This window comes from Vulpes vulpes, chromosome 7, assembly GCF_048418805.1.
Source record: "Vulpes vulpes isolate BD-2025 chromosome 7, VulVul3, whole genome shotgun sequence".
In the NCBI taxonomy this organism is placed as follows: Eukaryota; Metazoa; Chordata; class Mammalia; order Carnivora; family Canidae; genus Vulpes; species Vulpes vulpes.
In genome coordinates this window covers 69,420,775-69,438,236 of record NC_132786.1, presented here as the reverse complement: position 1 = coordinate 69,438,236, position 17,462 = coordinate 69,420,775, and the positions used below count along the sequence as shown (strand labels likewise).

General features: G+C 40.3%; 1 protein-coding gene across 2 annotated transcripts in view; it reads right to left on the bottom strand.

Annotated features, from left to right (window-relative positions):
* CHCHD3 (coiled-coil-helix-coiled-coil-helix domain containing 3) overlaps positions 1-17,462 on the bottom strand; it is a 275,676-nt gene that overhangs the window by 249,744 nt on the left and 8,470 nt on the right. For both annotated transcript variants that reach the window (XM_026010858.2, XM_026010857.2), the window contains exon 2: positions 14,777-14,864. In XM_026010858.2, the coding sequence (XP_025866643.1) occupies positions 14,777-14,864 (88 nt within the window). The remainder of the gene's footprint in view (positions 1-14,776; positions 14,865-17,462) is intronic.

Sequence of the window (17,462 nt, the reverse complement as noted above, 5' to 3'; positions counted from 1 at the left end):
CAACATCAATACCCACGTTCCTGCTATGAAACCACAGGTGCTGAGCATTTAACAGGTGTCTGGGCAACTTCCTGGGTCACACACAGGAAGGCCATGGGGGGAGGGAGGTGCTATTTGGAACCAGTGAAAATCTCCCACCAAATCCTGAGGACTCTTTGGCTCTCTCTGATCTAGTAAGTCCTCCAGCTCATACTTGGAAAGACCTATTGATCCAGCCCTGAACTGAAACACAGGGTAGCACTCAGTAGTTGTAGGATAAGTGAGGAGAAACCAAATGAACTGCTTTTGCATCTGAACCCCTAATAACAATCAGATCCATGAACCACCCACTGCCACTATTCATGTTAAATCAGGGTCAAGTAGATCATATCGGCCTTCCCCAAAACATTAATCTGAAACATCCCATTTTGTCGATAGTTGGCAATCATATGAAAAAGATAACTGCACACATCATAATGGTAAATGTCATAAATGATTACATTTGGTGACATAGCATCAAGAAATAACTTTTAAGTTACTTGATAATGATTCCATTCAAATTTTCTTATGAGTAGATTGCATGATGAGTACCTTTTGGCAATGACCTTGTTCATTTTCCAAGAGGGCTAGATTTTGCATGAATGAGCACACCAGAATAGGGGCTCCCTGCTGTTTCATCAACACAGAAACTACCCATTCCTACAACAAAGGAGGAAAAAGAAAACCATATTCAACAACGTGTCTAAGGGCACTTGTTCTATTAACATGTGTGGCGGCTTCAAAAATTATTTAGTACAAAATAGATTATAAAAATAAAAGTATCTGTTAATGAAAAATACAAAATTGACAGGCTAAGAAACAGACTATATCTACCTCTCTTATTCTGAAGATGACAGAAAAATAACACCATTCCTTCTACTTCTGCAAATGCTATATTTCTTTTTATTAAGACAAAGCAATGCATTACTAAGACAAACTTCTTCAAAAACTTGAAAAATAAAAATATACTGTTCAAGTACATCCAGCAATGCCACTTCACTGATACTAAAATAACTCACAGAGAATAAGGTCACTGCATAGGCTCATCAGAAGGTCCCTCTCTCACTCCCTTGCATCTCTGAAGGGTTACAGAATTCCCAAAGCCCTGCTTCACCTATATTCTACTGAGTTCCCAGTCAAAATTTTAAAACAGAATAATAAATATTACAATGCAAGTCCTTAAGTATATATCATAAACATGGGAATAGGAAAAAATATGCATTTGAAGATACTTTTTAAAAATCTGACAAGATTCAAAAGGATTTGAACAGCTTTAGTGAGATAAAATTTCTATACCATAGAATTCAGCCATCTAAAGTGTACAGGGTCAGTGGGTTTTAGTAGACTTACAGAGTGGTGCAACCATCAGCAGGCATCTCTATTCTCACCACTTGCACCCCCAACCACCCCGGCCCTAGGCAACCACTAACTTACTTTCTTTCTCGGTAGATGTCCTTATGCTGGACATTTTTCATAAAAATGGGATTATACAATATGTGGTCTCTTGTGACTGGCTTCTCTCGTTGAACACAATGTTTCTGAAGTCAAAAGTATTTTGAAGAAGCTGGAGATGCTCGTAGACCATTCCATTCTTAAGCACCCTCCTCCACAGGTGAGGCAGATGCCAGATGGGTCACAGAGGGACCCGGGGGGCTGTCAGGCATGAATTCTGTCTACAAGGAGCTTATTGAAGAGTAAAGCTGTTAACATAGCTATTGATAGTAACTTATTTTTCTTGTAGAAATAGTGACTGCCAAGGGAAAAATACAAAGTATCATGCATGCTCAGAGTAAGCAAGGTAAATAGGATCAAGAGAAGTTCTGATAAGGTGACCTTTAAATAAAATTGATCATACATACACACACGAATAAAGTCAAATATAGAAACATAGGAATGGAGATATTTCCTACAGAACTAAGTCCACACTCCTTACTTAGCTTTGTTATTCCACCCATATTTACTCCTTGTACTCTAATCTCCCACTCAGTGCCTGCATTCGAAACAAATATAACTAATTATAATTCCCAGAAATCACTGAGCCTTTATGATTCTAACTGCTGCAACCACCATTTCTTCTCCCAAGACAGAACTGTGCCCCTCCTCTTCCCCAGTCCCCACTATCAATTTCCTTATGTCAGGTAAGTAAACTCCTACTAATCCTTCAATAACCAGCCAAATATCACCACCTCTTTCATGATGCCCACCCTGACCTCCCAGGCAGAGTTAGTCCTTAATTCTTTATGCTACATGTGTATCTCCATTACAGCTCATACTGCATTACTCTGCTTGATTCATCTATGAATGCCCAGCAGTCAGTATAGTGCCTGGCACACAGCCAGGACTAAGTAAATGATTACTGGGACTAGGGAACAGAACACCAAGTAAAAGGCAAAGAGGCAGACAGAAAGACTGGCCGAGTACATCTGGAGTATGTGAAAGGTGGCAATGGGTGCTATGTTAATGAAGGGACATTTATTGATCATCTGCTATATTTCAGCACCTGTACTTTATCTCATTTAGTTTCCATGGCAACCATATGAAATTAGTCTCTCCATTTTATCCTGGAGGACACTGACGTAAGACAAGATCACACAACTATTAAGTGGCAAAAACATACACAGTGTGTGTACACATACGCGCGCGCGCACACACACACACACACACACACACTTCTATTTAGAGGTAATTCAGCTACATTTCCATTTCCTATGTGAAGAAAAGGGTTCATTTCCTCTGGAATCCTGTTCCTGAAACCACACCATCACACTGCACCACTGCCAGGGAAACAGATGTTGATTTCAGTTAGCCTCAGCCGCCTCCATCCTGGGTCTGGTTATCCTGGTCCAGACCATAACTCCTATGGCACATCAGAAATAATGCTGCAGACCTGGGCACTAGAGGCCTCTGTGACAGTTTAACTAAAAGAATTTGACTTGGATCTTAGAAAAGAGGGCAGGTCTCCATCAAAATCTAACATAGCCTTAAAAAGTTTCAGTTCAAAGTCCTATGAGCAATAATGAGAGTAAAAATGAGCAATTTTTTTTAAAAAAAAAAAAAGTCACTGTTTTTAAATTTTACTCATTTTTGCAAACATCATTTCTGCAGAAAGATGAACATGGGTCATGAAACAATGGCTGTGTCAACAGACATATAATGTTTAATAGGACAGAAAAAATTAGAGGGAGCAATTTATCGTTTGCATGTTTATCTGGCTTAATAAAAAATATTTTTTAATTATACAGTCTATGTTTTCTCAAAGATGTTTTATTAAAAAACTAATAAAATATGTCAAAGGTCAAAGAACAATCATGAAAAGAGGATTAGAACTTCCCATAGTCTTATAATAATCACTCTGAAAAGTTTCTGAGAAAGAGTATTAAAGCAACCTTTTCAGAAAAATTTTATAAAGACGTCACAAAGGCAGTTTATGGCTCAATCTCACGAGATTCCCAGAGAAGTCAACATGTTACTTTAAAAAATTAAAAAAACACCTTGTGCCCAATGGGTGTCCAGGTTGTCCCACAGAACTAAACCAAAGCTGCTTAGGTAACCTCATTCTTCTTATCAGAAAAAAAGAAAACAGAGTTGATCAGCCCCATCCTGCCTGCAAGCATGCATGTACACAGTGAGCCAAAGGCATCCCTTCTTAATAAAAGCACAAGTTTTAAGAAGGGTAAGGAATTGAGGGCTTTGGAAATGTTTCTGCTAAAATAATTTGTTTAAATAATTATGAAGGCAACATTCAGAACCCATAACTTCAATAGTTGCATTAATAAAACAACAAAGATGTTTTGGAGGAGTTGTCAATCTTAAACACTGCTTTATATTTATTTTATTTAAATCAAATCTACCCTGATTATGGTAATTGATTTTCTTATAATTCCTCAGGTCCATGCTCAAAAAATGACATACGGCAATCAATATTTATCTCATTTTTCAGAGTAATGAGATGACCACTGCTACGTCAATAGCAAGACTAATTGTATCTGAAGAATTTAGCATAACTACCAAATAAAATGTAGGGCAAAGCCAATCTAATATAATTATATGCATTATTACCATAGTATGTGGCAATAAGATGAAAATAAGATGCCTTGGGTAAATGCCCACATGAGCTCAGCCAATGTCTTAGAAGTTTTTCTTTTATCATTGTTATTTAATGCTTAGCTATTTGAACACACAGGCAAGCCAGCTCCTGGGTCTCCCAGTCTTCTCCACACTGGCCTGAGAGGACACAAGCAACAGGTCTTCCTTCCAATCCCTAAATCCTCAAAGTTCCTGAGCTTTCAGGCACCAAAACCTCCAGGTTTCAAAGAGCTGGCCCCAGGGACCTGAAGGAAGTCAGTGAGAGCAGAGAGACTAACCTTTCCAGAAGACAAAAGTGATAATAGTTGAGTAAGAAATGAAGATCCAGCATGGGAACAGCTGCCCAGAAAGAACAGACGGTAAAGTGGAGCTCTACTTTCAAGGGCCCCAGAGTTCTGACAACGGGAAGACAGGAAAGGGTCTTCCTAGAGGAGGCTGCCAAGGCTGAATAGCTGCTTTTCAAAGTCAGAGGCATGATCTAACCAACCTAAAACTCTTTTCCTAAAATTCCAAAAAAAAGGGACTAACGTCAGATTAGCTCTGACCCAACAGGAAAGGAAAGTGAAGGAGGTACCAGGAACTAAGAGTGCAGGATCCCAACCTGCTTCAGCCCTCCCCAAAACTTGGCAAAATCTATGCAGATGACTTATTTTCTAAACTAAATTAATAACTAAGAGTGGAACATGAAAGTCCTTATCAACCTTTCCAAATCAGGGCCCTGCTCCCCAGCCACTATCCCCACAAACCGTGCTTGCCACAGATGGTATCCCAGAAAGATATCTCTTACAACTGGGTTTCACTGGGTTTTCTATGGTTACGACCTAAAACCTGTAAAGCATTTTTATGGACACTGTCCTGGGCCTGGCGAAGACCCTTATACCCATGCCCAATGGAACAGGCATAAGAGAAGATCCCCTCTCCACCTTGTATCCAGCTGATGCATGCATACACACCAGGCTTTGTGACCTGATTGGCTTTAGCTCATTCATTCTGTATACATGCATTTATAATTAGTCACTGTGGTTGAGGGTACACAGGATGAGTAACAAACGTTCCCTGATCTCAAAGGCTCACAACCTAGTAGGAAAGACAGACCACTAAGCCAGTAGCCACACTATAACGAAGAATATTACTATAACAAGGGTCAGTATTGTAAACTTAGTGATACAAGAACAGGAGATTCTTCAAAAAGGCATCAATTTGGGAATTCTGCCCCAAGATGACAAGAAAATGGCTCTTGAAGAGAGCTCCTCAGCCCTCTGAGAATTTTTTTATCCGAGTTTTCTTAACCGGCTCACCCTCCACAGATCAATGTTTACCTACAACAAAGAGAGACCTCTAACCACTCTTCACCCCAGCAGAGACAGGTCACCACCAAGGCAAGGGAAAGTACAGGGAGAAGTACCACAGACGGGGGTCCTGTGAGGACCCCCCCCCCCCCCCAGTGAAGACAAGCTGTGCTATCTGGGGGACAAGGCCCATATATGGGCAAGCACAGCATTTCGGGACAAGCACTGGGACGAGAGGAGAAACACACACGGGGCACTGTTCGGGGACAGGGGACTTGCAGGATGGGCATCTAACCCAGACCTGGAGTCAGGACAAACCTCCCGGAGTCTGTGATGTCCAGGCAGCCATGTGAACAAGGAGGGACAGTCAGCCAGATAAAAGACACGGAGGTGAGGCCAGGGTGGGGCTGGGACTGGGGCAGAGCGCTGCAGGAACAGCGTTGGCACAGAAGTTCATGCATAGTTCAAAAATCCAAGGGGACAGGTTCAAGGGCATTCAAGAACTTCAGGGGGACTAGAGAGAATTTGACATGAAGCAGGTGGATCTGGGAGTGGAGGGAGGGGATAAAGCAGCAGAGAGATTGTGCAGGACATGCTGGCTATGTAAAAGAAATTTAGGGGCTCCTGGGTGGCTCAGTGTCTACCTTTGGCTCAGATGTGATCTCCATGGGAAGTCTCCTTCTCCCTCTGCCTGTGTCTCTGCCTCTCTCTCTGGGTCTCTCATGAATAAATAAATAAAATCTTTTAAAAAAATTAGATCATCCTGTGAGGAAGTGGGATCTGTCAGGCATTAAACAGAGGAATGGCATGACTGGTTCTACACTCTGGCAGTGAGAAGAGACTAGGAACCACAAGGCTGAAGGCTAGTGCCCCAAGCAAGAGAGTATTAGAACATGGCAGGAGAGAGAGGATGGTAGCCGCTGGGGCGATGACACCAGGGATGGGAGAAACTGCCTAACTTGAAATCATAAGAAGGGAAATGGGAGAGCAAGGCGTGTTGAACTCATCCAATACACAGCGAGGCTTGGGGTGTCCCCTGCAAGGCCGAAAGCCACAAGGGGGGCAGGCCCAGCAAAAGAAGTAAGAGCAAGGGAGCATGAATTGAAGAGTTAAGCAGCAGCACTGGCTCATTTGACAAAGTAAATGAGTCCTGCCAACAAAGCCAACATACAGGGGCTTCCTGCAGCCTCTATCTCCCCATCATATGATCTGTGAGATATCCTAACTACCGTATGCCTGTAAGGAGAAAGTTGCCATTACCACCTTATAAAGTAATTTCAAGCTCCAATCATCTGGTGCTGGCTAATGAAAACCCATATTCCAATTAACCACTCAGGGGAACCAGGGCATGCAGAACCAGACTACTGTCTTAAGCATGCCACAGCAATTCTATGAAAAACTTTGAAGAGCCTCACTATAATGATCCACATGGGTTCCCGAGGCTTTTCAAGAAACACTCAAGCAAGGTGACAGCTGTCAACAAAGTGTCAAGTAGCCCTGGGGGCAGAACAGGTTTAAAAGGGAACTTAAAAGCACTTATTGTCCCCTGGTAGCACTGATTTGGCCTGATACAGAGTACTGGACATGTAATTCTGAACAAACCAGGGGGACAGGAAAGGGTAGAGGAAGAAATGAAATGCTGGATCAAACCTTATTTTTTACAATTTTTTTTTACATAGGAAAACATCATCATCAACAACAATAACCTACTATTTGGTCGACAGCTAGGAGGGTCAATGGATTGATTTTGAATACCTCAGCTTTCAGTAGAAAAATGTACATTTGAAACTCTTGGGCAATATATTTTAAGAGAACTGGACCATCCAGATGATGCCCTCGAAGTCTACCAAATCTAAGAAAGGCAGAAATACTGTTAATCAAGGACTTATTTTACAACTGGCATATTAAATTTAAATCAAAGATGGTATTTTATGTATTGTATGTCCTGCACTTTCTAATCCATTAGAGCTGTTTATAAACAATGGCTGATATTTTATAAATCTTGAAGCATAATTATAAAATTTATACTTCAGTGTTGTTTTCATTTTGTGGTTTATGATATATCATTGGAGATAGCCATGATTTACTTGATTGTTATGCCCAATAACAACACTTGTTCTATGAGAAAATACAATCTGCTGTCCCACAATTCACTTCAGTGTCAAACTCTAACCACAGGGGAAAAAAAAAAAAAGTGGAGCACTTCTATCATATAGATTTTTCTCTCTTTTATCCCCTGTGGTCACTGACCTTCCTTCCTTCCAGCTCCTGAGGACTGGGACTCCATGGTGCTATTTTATTTCTAATCTGCAGTATGCAAGGCACCTAACAAAACAGCTGCTTCTTTCTAGTAACCAACGAACAAGTAAAAAATTTCTGACCTACTTGATTTCATACACCCTGTAAGCACTAATGCAATTATGCTACACCAGTCACAGGGCAGGGGCCTCCGAAGATTTCATAAAAAGCAGCTCAGCCAGTGGTCAATCAGTTAACTTGGAAACCAAAGGGCAGAAGTCCTAAGTCACAAAGAACTGCTGGAAGGTGTGACTCACTGACATTTCAGAGCCTACTAAGAATCTCTAATTCCCTTCCTCTACTGCTGGAGCTTTTCCCGAGACAAGGAGGAGCAAAGACTGAGGTTCTAGTCCAGAACTGCCACAAACCAGCCCCAAGGCCTCAGGCACCAGATCCCCCCACATCCTTTGTTGCCTTTGCCTCTTCTATCTCCATTGTGCTTGGTCATCTCTATCTCTGATTTCTAATATATCCTGTGTATATCCAAGAACCCATTTGCATCATTTCACCGGCCCTCCTCAGAAATCTGTTGTGCCCTACACTGCCTCAAACAGGGCAACTTTGTTTTTTTCCTTTTTTTTTTCCTTTTTGCCATAGGGCCAATTAAGGACAAATAAAAAATGCTTACAGAGCTGCCTATCTCTTCATGAAAATGATTTTATTTAGTACTCTAGGAGAAAACATATATTCTTACTATTTAGATTTGTTAAACACAAAAATATCAATGAGAAAATTAGCACTGCAGTTTTAGACAGAAAAGCGTTATTAATATCTGACTATATCTGAAAAGTAGCAACGAATGCAACTTTCTATACTTGCATCCTGAAATTAAATGGAAGTGCTCAGTAGCCACTAAGACCTACAGGATAAAAGAAAATTCCTTAACTTCCTCAACCTTCCCTCCCATGAGACCCCCTACCCATACCCTTCATCTTTATTATTCAGGTCTGTGGACTGATACCAGCACCCCCACCTCCTCTGGTGACCTGTTGGCCCAAGCTGACCTTTTTCTCTGAGTTCCTAAAACACTTTCTACACTTCTTACATATTCTATCTCCCTTACGGATTTATTCACTAACTCAAAAATATTAACCGAGTGGGTAAAGGGCACTAAATTACTACTTACCCACTACACTGTAATGTTAAATAGGTTTCTTTTTTTCTGGTTTTGTTTTGTTTTTTTATTCATGAGAGACACAGAGAAAGAAAGAGGCAGAGACATAGGCAAAGAGAGAAGCAAGCTCCATGCAGGGAGCCCAATGTGGAACCCGATCCCGGGACCCGGGGATCACACCCTGAGCCAAAGGCAGACAGACGCTCAACCACTGAGCCACCCAGGCGCCCCTATTAAATAGGTTTTGACCAAATTAACAATTCCTTGAAGCCCAAGATTGCTGTCGTGCTAGTACTTGCTGACGGGTGGAATTAACAATATGAGTTCAACCATCCATTAAACGTAGACCGTGGATTTATTTTTAAGAACAGAGTATACTGACTAGAGAATGTGATTTAAAATCTTTAAGTCAATAGTGTACACATAACTTCCTTTTAGGAATTGTCAGACAAAAAAAAAAAAAAAAAAGGAATTGTCAGACAAATTATCTATTATGGCACAAAAAGTGCAGAGTTGAGAAACTGTCATCAACAAAGTTTCGTGTATTAAAAGTTGGAAACCTAAATATGGCAACTCCCTTCTGCTCTTGTAACTCAAGTCAAAGGAACAAGCACAACTTTTTCTGTGAACTCTCCCTACTGTGTTATGTCTAAATAGACCATAAAGACCTGCTTAAAAATAACTAAGAGGGCCAGATTCTACGAGAAAAACACAAAGAACATATAGATGAATCTATTTCCCTAAATTGGCTGTTTAGTTTAGGCTGTGCTATTTCCAGCTTAAATTGGTTTCCTGCAATTTGTTAAGGCTGCCAAATACTTAGTGATCTCAGTGATGTACTTAACACCAACCGGCAAATCTTTATTTTTCACAATGACAAGAACTGTGCAGAGAAACTTGCACAGTGAGGATAATAACAAAAGTGAGTTCATTTGTCTTTTTTTCCAGATTCATCATTTTAATCTGGTTGCTCATGGCTTAGGAAACCAACAGATAGCCTTCTGAGATCATTTTCTACCTGGTTTTTTCCTATTGATTTGGGGACAGAGTTTTCTCAACATTAGATAGGGTCAAACACGAAAGGTGTGACCTCACTATAAGCCAGAAAAACTAAAGAATCAGTGTGGAAATGAAGAAAATCAATATCCAACTCTGGTTTTTAAAATCAAAAGATGTGAGATGTTAATGAAAAGGTCAGATTTTAACTATGTGCAACTGGCATCCCTTTAAGACAGCCTAAAAAAAAAATTCCCTGGTGTAAAAGCAAGCCAACATAGTTGAGATAACACACAACACAGTGAAGAATTTGAGGCAGTGAGGACACAGTTAAATTCTTTAGAGCACATTCATTTATTAAAGTGGCATTACAATCTGCTATGTGTCACGTATTATATTATTTTGCCTGAACAGCTTTACATGCAAATACTTATTGCAACGACTCATTGATCTGGTTCAAGGTTTGGCAAAAAAAAAATAGTTTCAATAAAATCTTTAGAGGAACTCACTTCCTTATAGCGTAAATTATATTTTCGAAACTATATATACAACAAAACTTAGTTCCTATATACAGAAGTCCTCAGGCTCTCAGTCCATCAAATGCATTGCCCTATATTCACACATATGAATAGCCTAGGGCTGGTATGAATTAGAATCCTATGAGGAAGAAGGCATTTTAATGAATACTAAAAATTCAACTCACATTTAATATATAATTTGCTTGACACTGAAAAATGTAGAAAAGGCTGGTGACATTTTTATCAATATATTTCTGTAGACTTGAAAAATTATTTCATAATACATCTAAATTATAAATCTTAAATCTGGGCAGCCCGGGTGGCTCAGCAGTTTAGTGCCTGCCTTTGGCCCAGGGCATGATCTTGGAGACCTGGGATCGAGTCCCACATCAGGCTCCCTCATGGAGCCTGCTTCTCCCTCTGCCTGTGTCTCTCTCTCTCTCTCCTCTCTGTTTCTCTCATGAATAAATAAATAAAATCTTTAAAAATAAATAAATAAATAAATCTTAAATCTATAACTGAGTACTAACTAAAACCCCCAAATGAGAGAAACGCAGAAAAGAACAAACTTTGAGGCTTTCTACTTTACAAACTTTTTTTTTTTTTATTTTAAGAATAAATCTCTGTTAATTTGCACAATCATAGTCTAATTGCACTCTTAACCTAAGGGCAAGATCATTTCAAAATAGCACGTCAGATGTAGGTTCTTTTCCAGAGTTGGGCTGGAATAGGTTAGGGATATATTCTACTCAGAGGGCCACATTATATACCACATCATGGTACAGACAGAATTTTCCACAATTTGTGTGGAACATGAGGGTACAATTTTCCACAATTTGTGTGGAACATGAGGGTACAGGTGTTCCTCAGCTACTTGGGAGTCCAAGAAATCAATACCTCCGATACACCCGTAACACACTGGTCAGGAAGCTTCTACAGACTGCAGTGAAGATAGTACACCCAGGGAAATATTCCCTGAAGTGTCCATTTACCCACAATCCTTGGGGAGGAGCTGGGATGTGGGAAAGGCAGGCAACAAGATTCACAAACACACAGTGCCATCAAGTTCCACGACCTCAGTCACATCATTAAAATCATGTGATGGAGCTCACGATGGCATGCCCTGATATGTTCTAGACTAGACTGCACAATAGAACGAACATTCTGCAACAATGAAAGTGTCCTACAGTGCGTGTAGTGAGCACTGACATGCGACTAGTACAACTGATGAACTAAAATCTCAATTTATTTCATTTTAATCCATTTTTATTTGAATCTTCACACCCCCAAGTGATTAGGGGCCACCATTCAGCATTCAGTTCTAGCCTGACCACCAAACACAAGGTGGCATTCGAAGAGTTTTCAGTGCCCAGGCTGGTCGCGCATCAGAGTTCATCAGTCAGGTCAAACCTAGGAATGGGCAGTGATGGCTCCCTCAGATACACCAGTGTCAGGTCATGCCCCGCAGGCCAGACCGTGAGCAGGCATGGAGCACCTCCCCACGCAGACTCACCCTCTCAACGTGTCAGTTCAGGAAACCAGCCAGAGAAGGAAAACACCTTCTCTCCTTTCACATTATTGAATGAGAACCAAAGTGGGGAAAAGCCAGAAGAGGCAACAATCGCTTACAGACAGAAGGTTCTTTCCTAAACCCAAGCAGCATGTCACTAGAAGGGAGCCCTTTCCCTCCAACTAGACTCTGTCACATTCCTCCCACAGAAATTAGCAAGGTGACCTGCAGATTATAATAAAACAGAGGGGCTCACAGTCAAACAGGCTTGAATTCAACTGTCACCTCCACTGCTTACCAGCTCTGTGACTTTGGGCAGGAAAACTAATCATGTCAAGTCTCAGTTTCCTTCTGTGTAAAATGGGTTAGTGACAGTCCCTTCCTCATAGAATTATAAGGATCAAGTAAGACATATAAAGGATTTAGCACAGTGCTGGCACACAAATAACATTATTTAAGTAAAATTTATCACTATTGCTTCATTATTTCTTCACCATTATTATCCTATCTCCCTAACACAGAGGGCAGAAAAGAAATCTACCTAGAAAAAATCATATTTTAGATCAAACTCCAATTTAAAAAACATCCACACACCAAAAGTTAATCCTGATATACTTAATTTTAATATCTTCTGGGTTTCTCTCATGCTTCTATATTTCTTATAGTCTTGTCATATACTTAGTTGTTTTCCTCCAAAATCCCTGAACGTTTTGAAAGGAGAGGGTTTTTGGGTTTTGTTTGTTTGTTTCTGTGTCCTCTCAAAATACCAACCTTATTTGCACAATAGTGGGCATTCAATAAATGTAATCTGAATTAAATTTATAGAATTATATTCCAGAATGATCATGAGTAGCTACTTTCAAACTGTATAATGGGGACACCTGGGTGGCTTAGTCGGTTAAGCGTCCAGACTCTTGATTTCGGCTCAGGTCATGATCTCAGGATCATGAGATTGAGCCCCATGTCAGGCTTCATGCTGGGTGTGGAGCCTGCGGGAGATTCTCTCCATCTCTCCCCTCCCCCACTGACACATGCATATGTGCTCTCTAAAAATATATATGTGTGTGTGTGTAAAATATCATCTGCCCTAAAGCAATTCAACTCTAAGCACTAAGAACTATTCCAGGAGCTGGGAATTCAGCTGTGAACAGACAGACAAGAGACAAGGGACAAGGTCCCTGGAGTTTATCTTCTGGTGGAGATGGCAGCCACTGTGCATAAGTAAAAGAAGAGTGATAGGAGATGATAAATGATGAGATGGAAAACAGAAAGGGTCCAGTCATGGCGTGCCTCAGAGGCCAAGGAAAGCTGTTTAAATAGTATTCCATGTATCATGTGACATGGGATGTGACATGGACTGGTATGTGACAGGCACCAGGATGCGACATGGGCTGATTAATTTTTCCCCAAGACTAAGGCCTCTGTGTGCATGGCAAAATGTAAGGGGATGAGAGCGGAAACAGGGAGCCAGTTATAAGGCTCCTAAGAAGGCAAGGTGAGAGACGCTGGTTGTCTGGATCAGGGCTGCAGCCATGATGTGAAAGGGTCATAGAAGATGTGTTGTGAAGATGGATGGGGCAAGACTGGCTAAAGGCCTAAGGTAAGGAGTAAGGAACCTGGGACTTGCCCACCTGTGTCATTTACTGGGAGAGAAGAGAAAAGCAAGTCTGGGGAAGAAGAGAAAGGCTTCTTTTGGATATGTTAAGTTGAAGATCTGAGAGCAGAGATTTCAAGTAGGCAGCTGTCTAAATTTTGTTTCAGGGAGAGGTCAGGGCTAGGGATATAGCTGTGGGAACCTCAGGCATCGACGTTACCATTCCAAAGCCATACATTCAGATGAGATTACTTAGTGGAATTTGGCAAAGACAACCAGGCTGAAGATACTGGAAGGGTGAGAAGAAGCCAAAGAAAGGGTTTCCAGCAAGGAGGGAGAGATTACTTTTAACATTAATGAATGGTGAACCCCTCATTACACCCCCACTGAACAAAGAGTTTCTTAAGAACTACTTTGTATTCATTACTTCTTACCCAACTATTTCTTACTCATCTCTTACCCTCTGTCTTAAACATATCGGAATCTCAATTCATGGTTACATCTAATGATTAGTAAGGTCACAACTGTCCCCAGGTGAATGGCATTTGGGCAGCATCCCATCTTTCTCAATGTATTTCAGTCTGGAGGCAGATTTACCATACAACACCCTTTCTAATAAATACAGAAACTGCTTAGTCCAAGATTAATCATCTCGATTATTTTCTCATTACCATTTCCCCAATAAACAGTATGTCCGTCCATCCATCAAACTGGGCAGCAACAAGAACAGTAACAGACACATAGCAGGTGCTCAATAAATACCTGTTGGATGAATAAATGGACGGGGAGGGGGAAAGCAAAGAAAAGGGAGATAGTCTTACCCATGGGATACATAAATAAAATGAGGCTTAGTAATTCTCTGTAGATGTCATTTAATATCTTATTTTCATCAATAATGAAGACTGAGAAGAAATAAACTGTTTATAAACTCAGAAGAAATCGATTAGGAAATAAAAGCATTGGAGATAGTTCACAATTTGCAAACAGTAAATCAATATTTTCTAAGTTCAATATTTTATTATAAATATTTACTCCTTTTTCTCTAATATCCCTATAGGTAATTCATTTTACACAAAAGACATGAAGTAACCTGCCAAAGCTTAACAGAGGATTCAGAAGCTGGATCAGAAATAAAATTCTACCAAGACTGTTTGAAGATCGATTTATTCTCCTTTTTGTGCAAAATGTTTTAAAAGAAACCCTAGTACTGCTTTCTAATACTCTGTATATAAAAAAAACAAACACCCAAGTAACAATAAGCAAAAAGACATGCAGAAGAATTTAGCTAATCAAATAAACTTTTATCATTACAGTTTTCCCACTAAAAATTCTAAAATTAAAACTTCAAAATACCTGAGGCACCATAAGCACTGGAATGCCGCTGAGACTTCGAACCAGATGGGGAGGTTTCCTTCATACGATCAATCACATTTTCCGAAAGCTGAAAAGGCACATCAAAATAAAATCAATTATAAAAAAACAAGAAAGGAAATAGTACCACAGCATCCAAGTAACATAGTCATCCACATCAATATGTGTAACAAATGGCCTGAAGAAATCTAAGTTACGAAACTAAAAGCCAGAAAGAACAGTTGTAAGATTTCAAGATGCACCCCACAGCACTATTTCTTTATTTCTTCGAATGCACTGCTAATAGCTCATTATAAAGAACTCCTTTCCTCATTTTATGCAGTGCACCAAATTGTAATCTCTGAGAAAATGTGAGCCCAGAAAAACGCCAACTTTCCTCCCCTAATCCTACAAATTAATTTTGCAAGCAACAGGTCTTAGCTCCTTCCTTCCCTCTAGTTCCAAAGGAAATGGTATCCTTCCCTCCCTCCTGTTCAAGCTAATCACAAACAATTGGTCTTTCAACAAATTTTATTATGTACCAAATCTGTGCCAGACACTAGACTAGATTTGGGGTATTCAATAGTCATCAAGTTGCTTGAAGTGGAGGAGAAGAAACCATCATCAGGCACTGAAATGTAATGCGAAGGGCACCACCTGAGTCAGCCAGCCTAGAATGGAAGTCTCCAGAAAGCATATGGGACAGGACATCTAGCCAGGCTTTGGGTGTAGGACTGGGGCTGGGAAAGATAAACAGGCCTTAAGAAGAGAAGACTTAGCCTAGGAGTACTCCAAGAAGAGGGAACACATGGCAGGTATAGATGAGAAGAAACAGCTTGCTGCCATTAGACACTAAGCACAGATAAAAAGTAGGCAGCTGGCAATAAGGTGGAGACTCTGAGAGTCCTCAGCCCTGGAATTACTATCATACCATTCTTTTCTATTTTCTTTATTGCACTTACCACTATGTGAGGCATTCTTGTTGGTCTGCCTTTTACACTCAAAAGGCAGCTCCATGAAAGCTAATATTTGGCTCTCCTATTATATCCCCTGAGCCTCAATAAGCCTGATTAATTGGATGAATGGCTAAACAAATTACTGAAACAATATGAATGAATGCAAGAACGACTGAAGCAAGAATCTGGGGCAGGGGAGAGGGAACCGATGAGAGAAGGTGGAGAGAGAAATGAGATTTTAGATTCTTGAAGACTCTTAGTAAACCCCTTAAGTGAAACAGTTTGAACTGATCCTGAAGGATTTTAAGCAGGGCAGTGACAAGATCAGACTTACATTTTAGAAAGATCACTCCAGCTACAGCATAGAGAACAGATTGGAGTGGGACAAGAACAGAAGCAGGAGGACCCCTGAAGGAAGCTAAAGGACCAATTAAGAAGCTATTAAGCATATGTCCACACAAAGATTTGTGCAGGAATGTTCATGGCAGCATTACTCATAATATAGCAGGAGTGAACCAAGCCAATGTCCATTTACTGGCGAATGGATAAATAAAACATTAGGTATCTATACAATGGAATACAAGTCCGCAATAAAAAGAAGTTCTGATACATGCTATGATATGTATAGACCTAAACAATAATTAAGGGAAGAAAGCCAGGCACAAAAAGTCACATACTGTGTAATTCCCTTTATATGAAATGCCCAGAAAAAGGCAACTCTGCATAGATACAAAGTAGAGACGGAGATACCTAAGGCTAGAGTAGGAATGGGGATTAACTATAAAAGGACAGGACAGATCTTATTGGTTTGACGAAAATGTTTGAAAACTGAATTGTGCTGATGGTTGCACAATTCAGTAAATTTACTGGAATGCATTGTACACAGAAACAGGTGAGTTTTAAAATATGTAAATTATATAATAAAGCTGTTTTAAGGGAAAAAAAACTATTATGATAACCCAAAGGGAACACATTCAAAAGATATTTAGGATTTAAACTAGCTAACATTCACTAAGTGCTTATTATGTGGCAGGCATTACACTAAACAAAACACTTTACTCATTTAATCTTTAACATCATGGGAAATAGATACTTTTACTGTCTCCACTGTATAGGTGAGAAGCTAAAGCACGGCCAGATTAAATACCTTGCTCTTGATTTTACATTTTATTGGTAATGGAGCCAGGATTCAAACCCAGAAGTCTGAGTCCCAAGGACCCATTCAGGTACCCTGCTTCACTGCCAGACTCAGCATCTGACTAGATGTGGAAGCAAAGCAGAAGTCCTCAGGACATCCAGGCCTCTGAACCATGTACCTGGGTGAACCCTTTCCTCTATCCAACTTCCACTTCCTTGACTCACCACCGTCTAGCTTATAACCCCATACAGTGGTGTTTTTGTAAAAGTCAAAAATGACCAAACAAGAAACCTTTTATATTTATGTAAATAAATACCATTTATATTTACATTTATAAAACACCTAACTTACATGGCTTCCCTTTTAGCATCTAACACCTTTGGTCACTGTCCTCTTCTGGAAACCCCTTTTGGCTTTTCTGACCTCCCACTATCCTGACTGCCCTAGGACTCTGGCCACATCTTATATCTGTTGCAGGATTCCCCTTGCCTGCCTACCCTTAAATGCCAGAAGGACCCACATTCGCTTCTTTGCCTTTATTCTCTTCTCGCTCTAACTACTCTCATTGGTTATCTCATCCACTCCCTCGACTTTT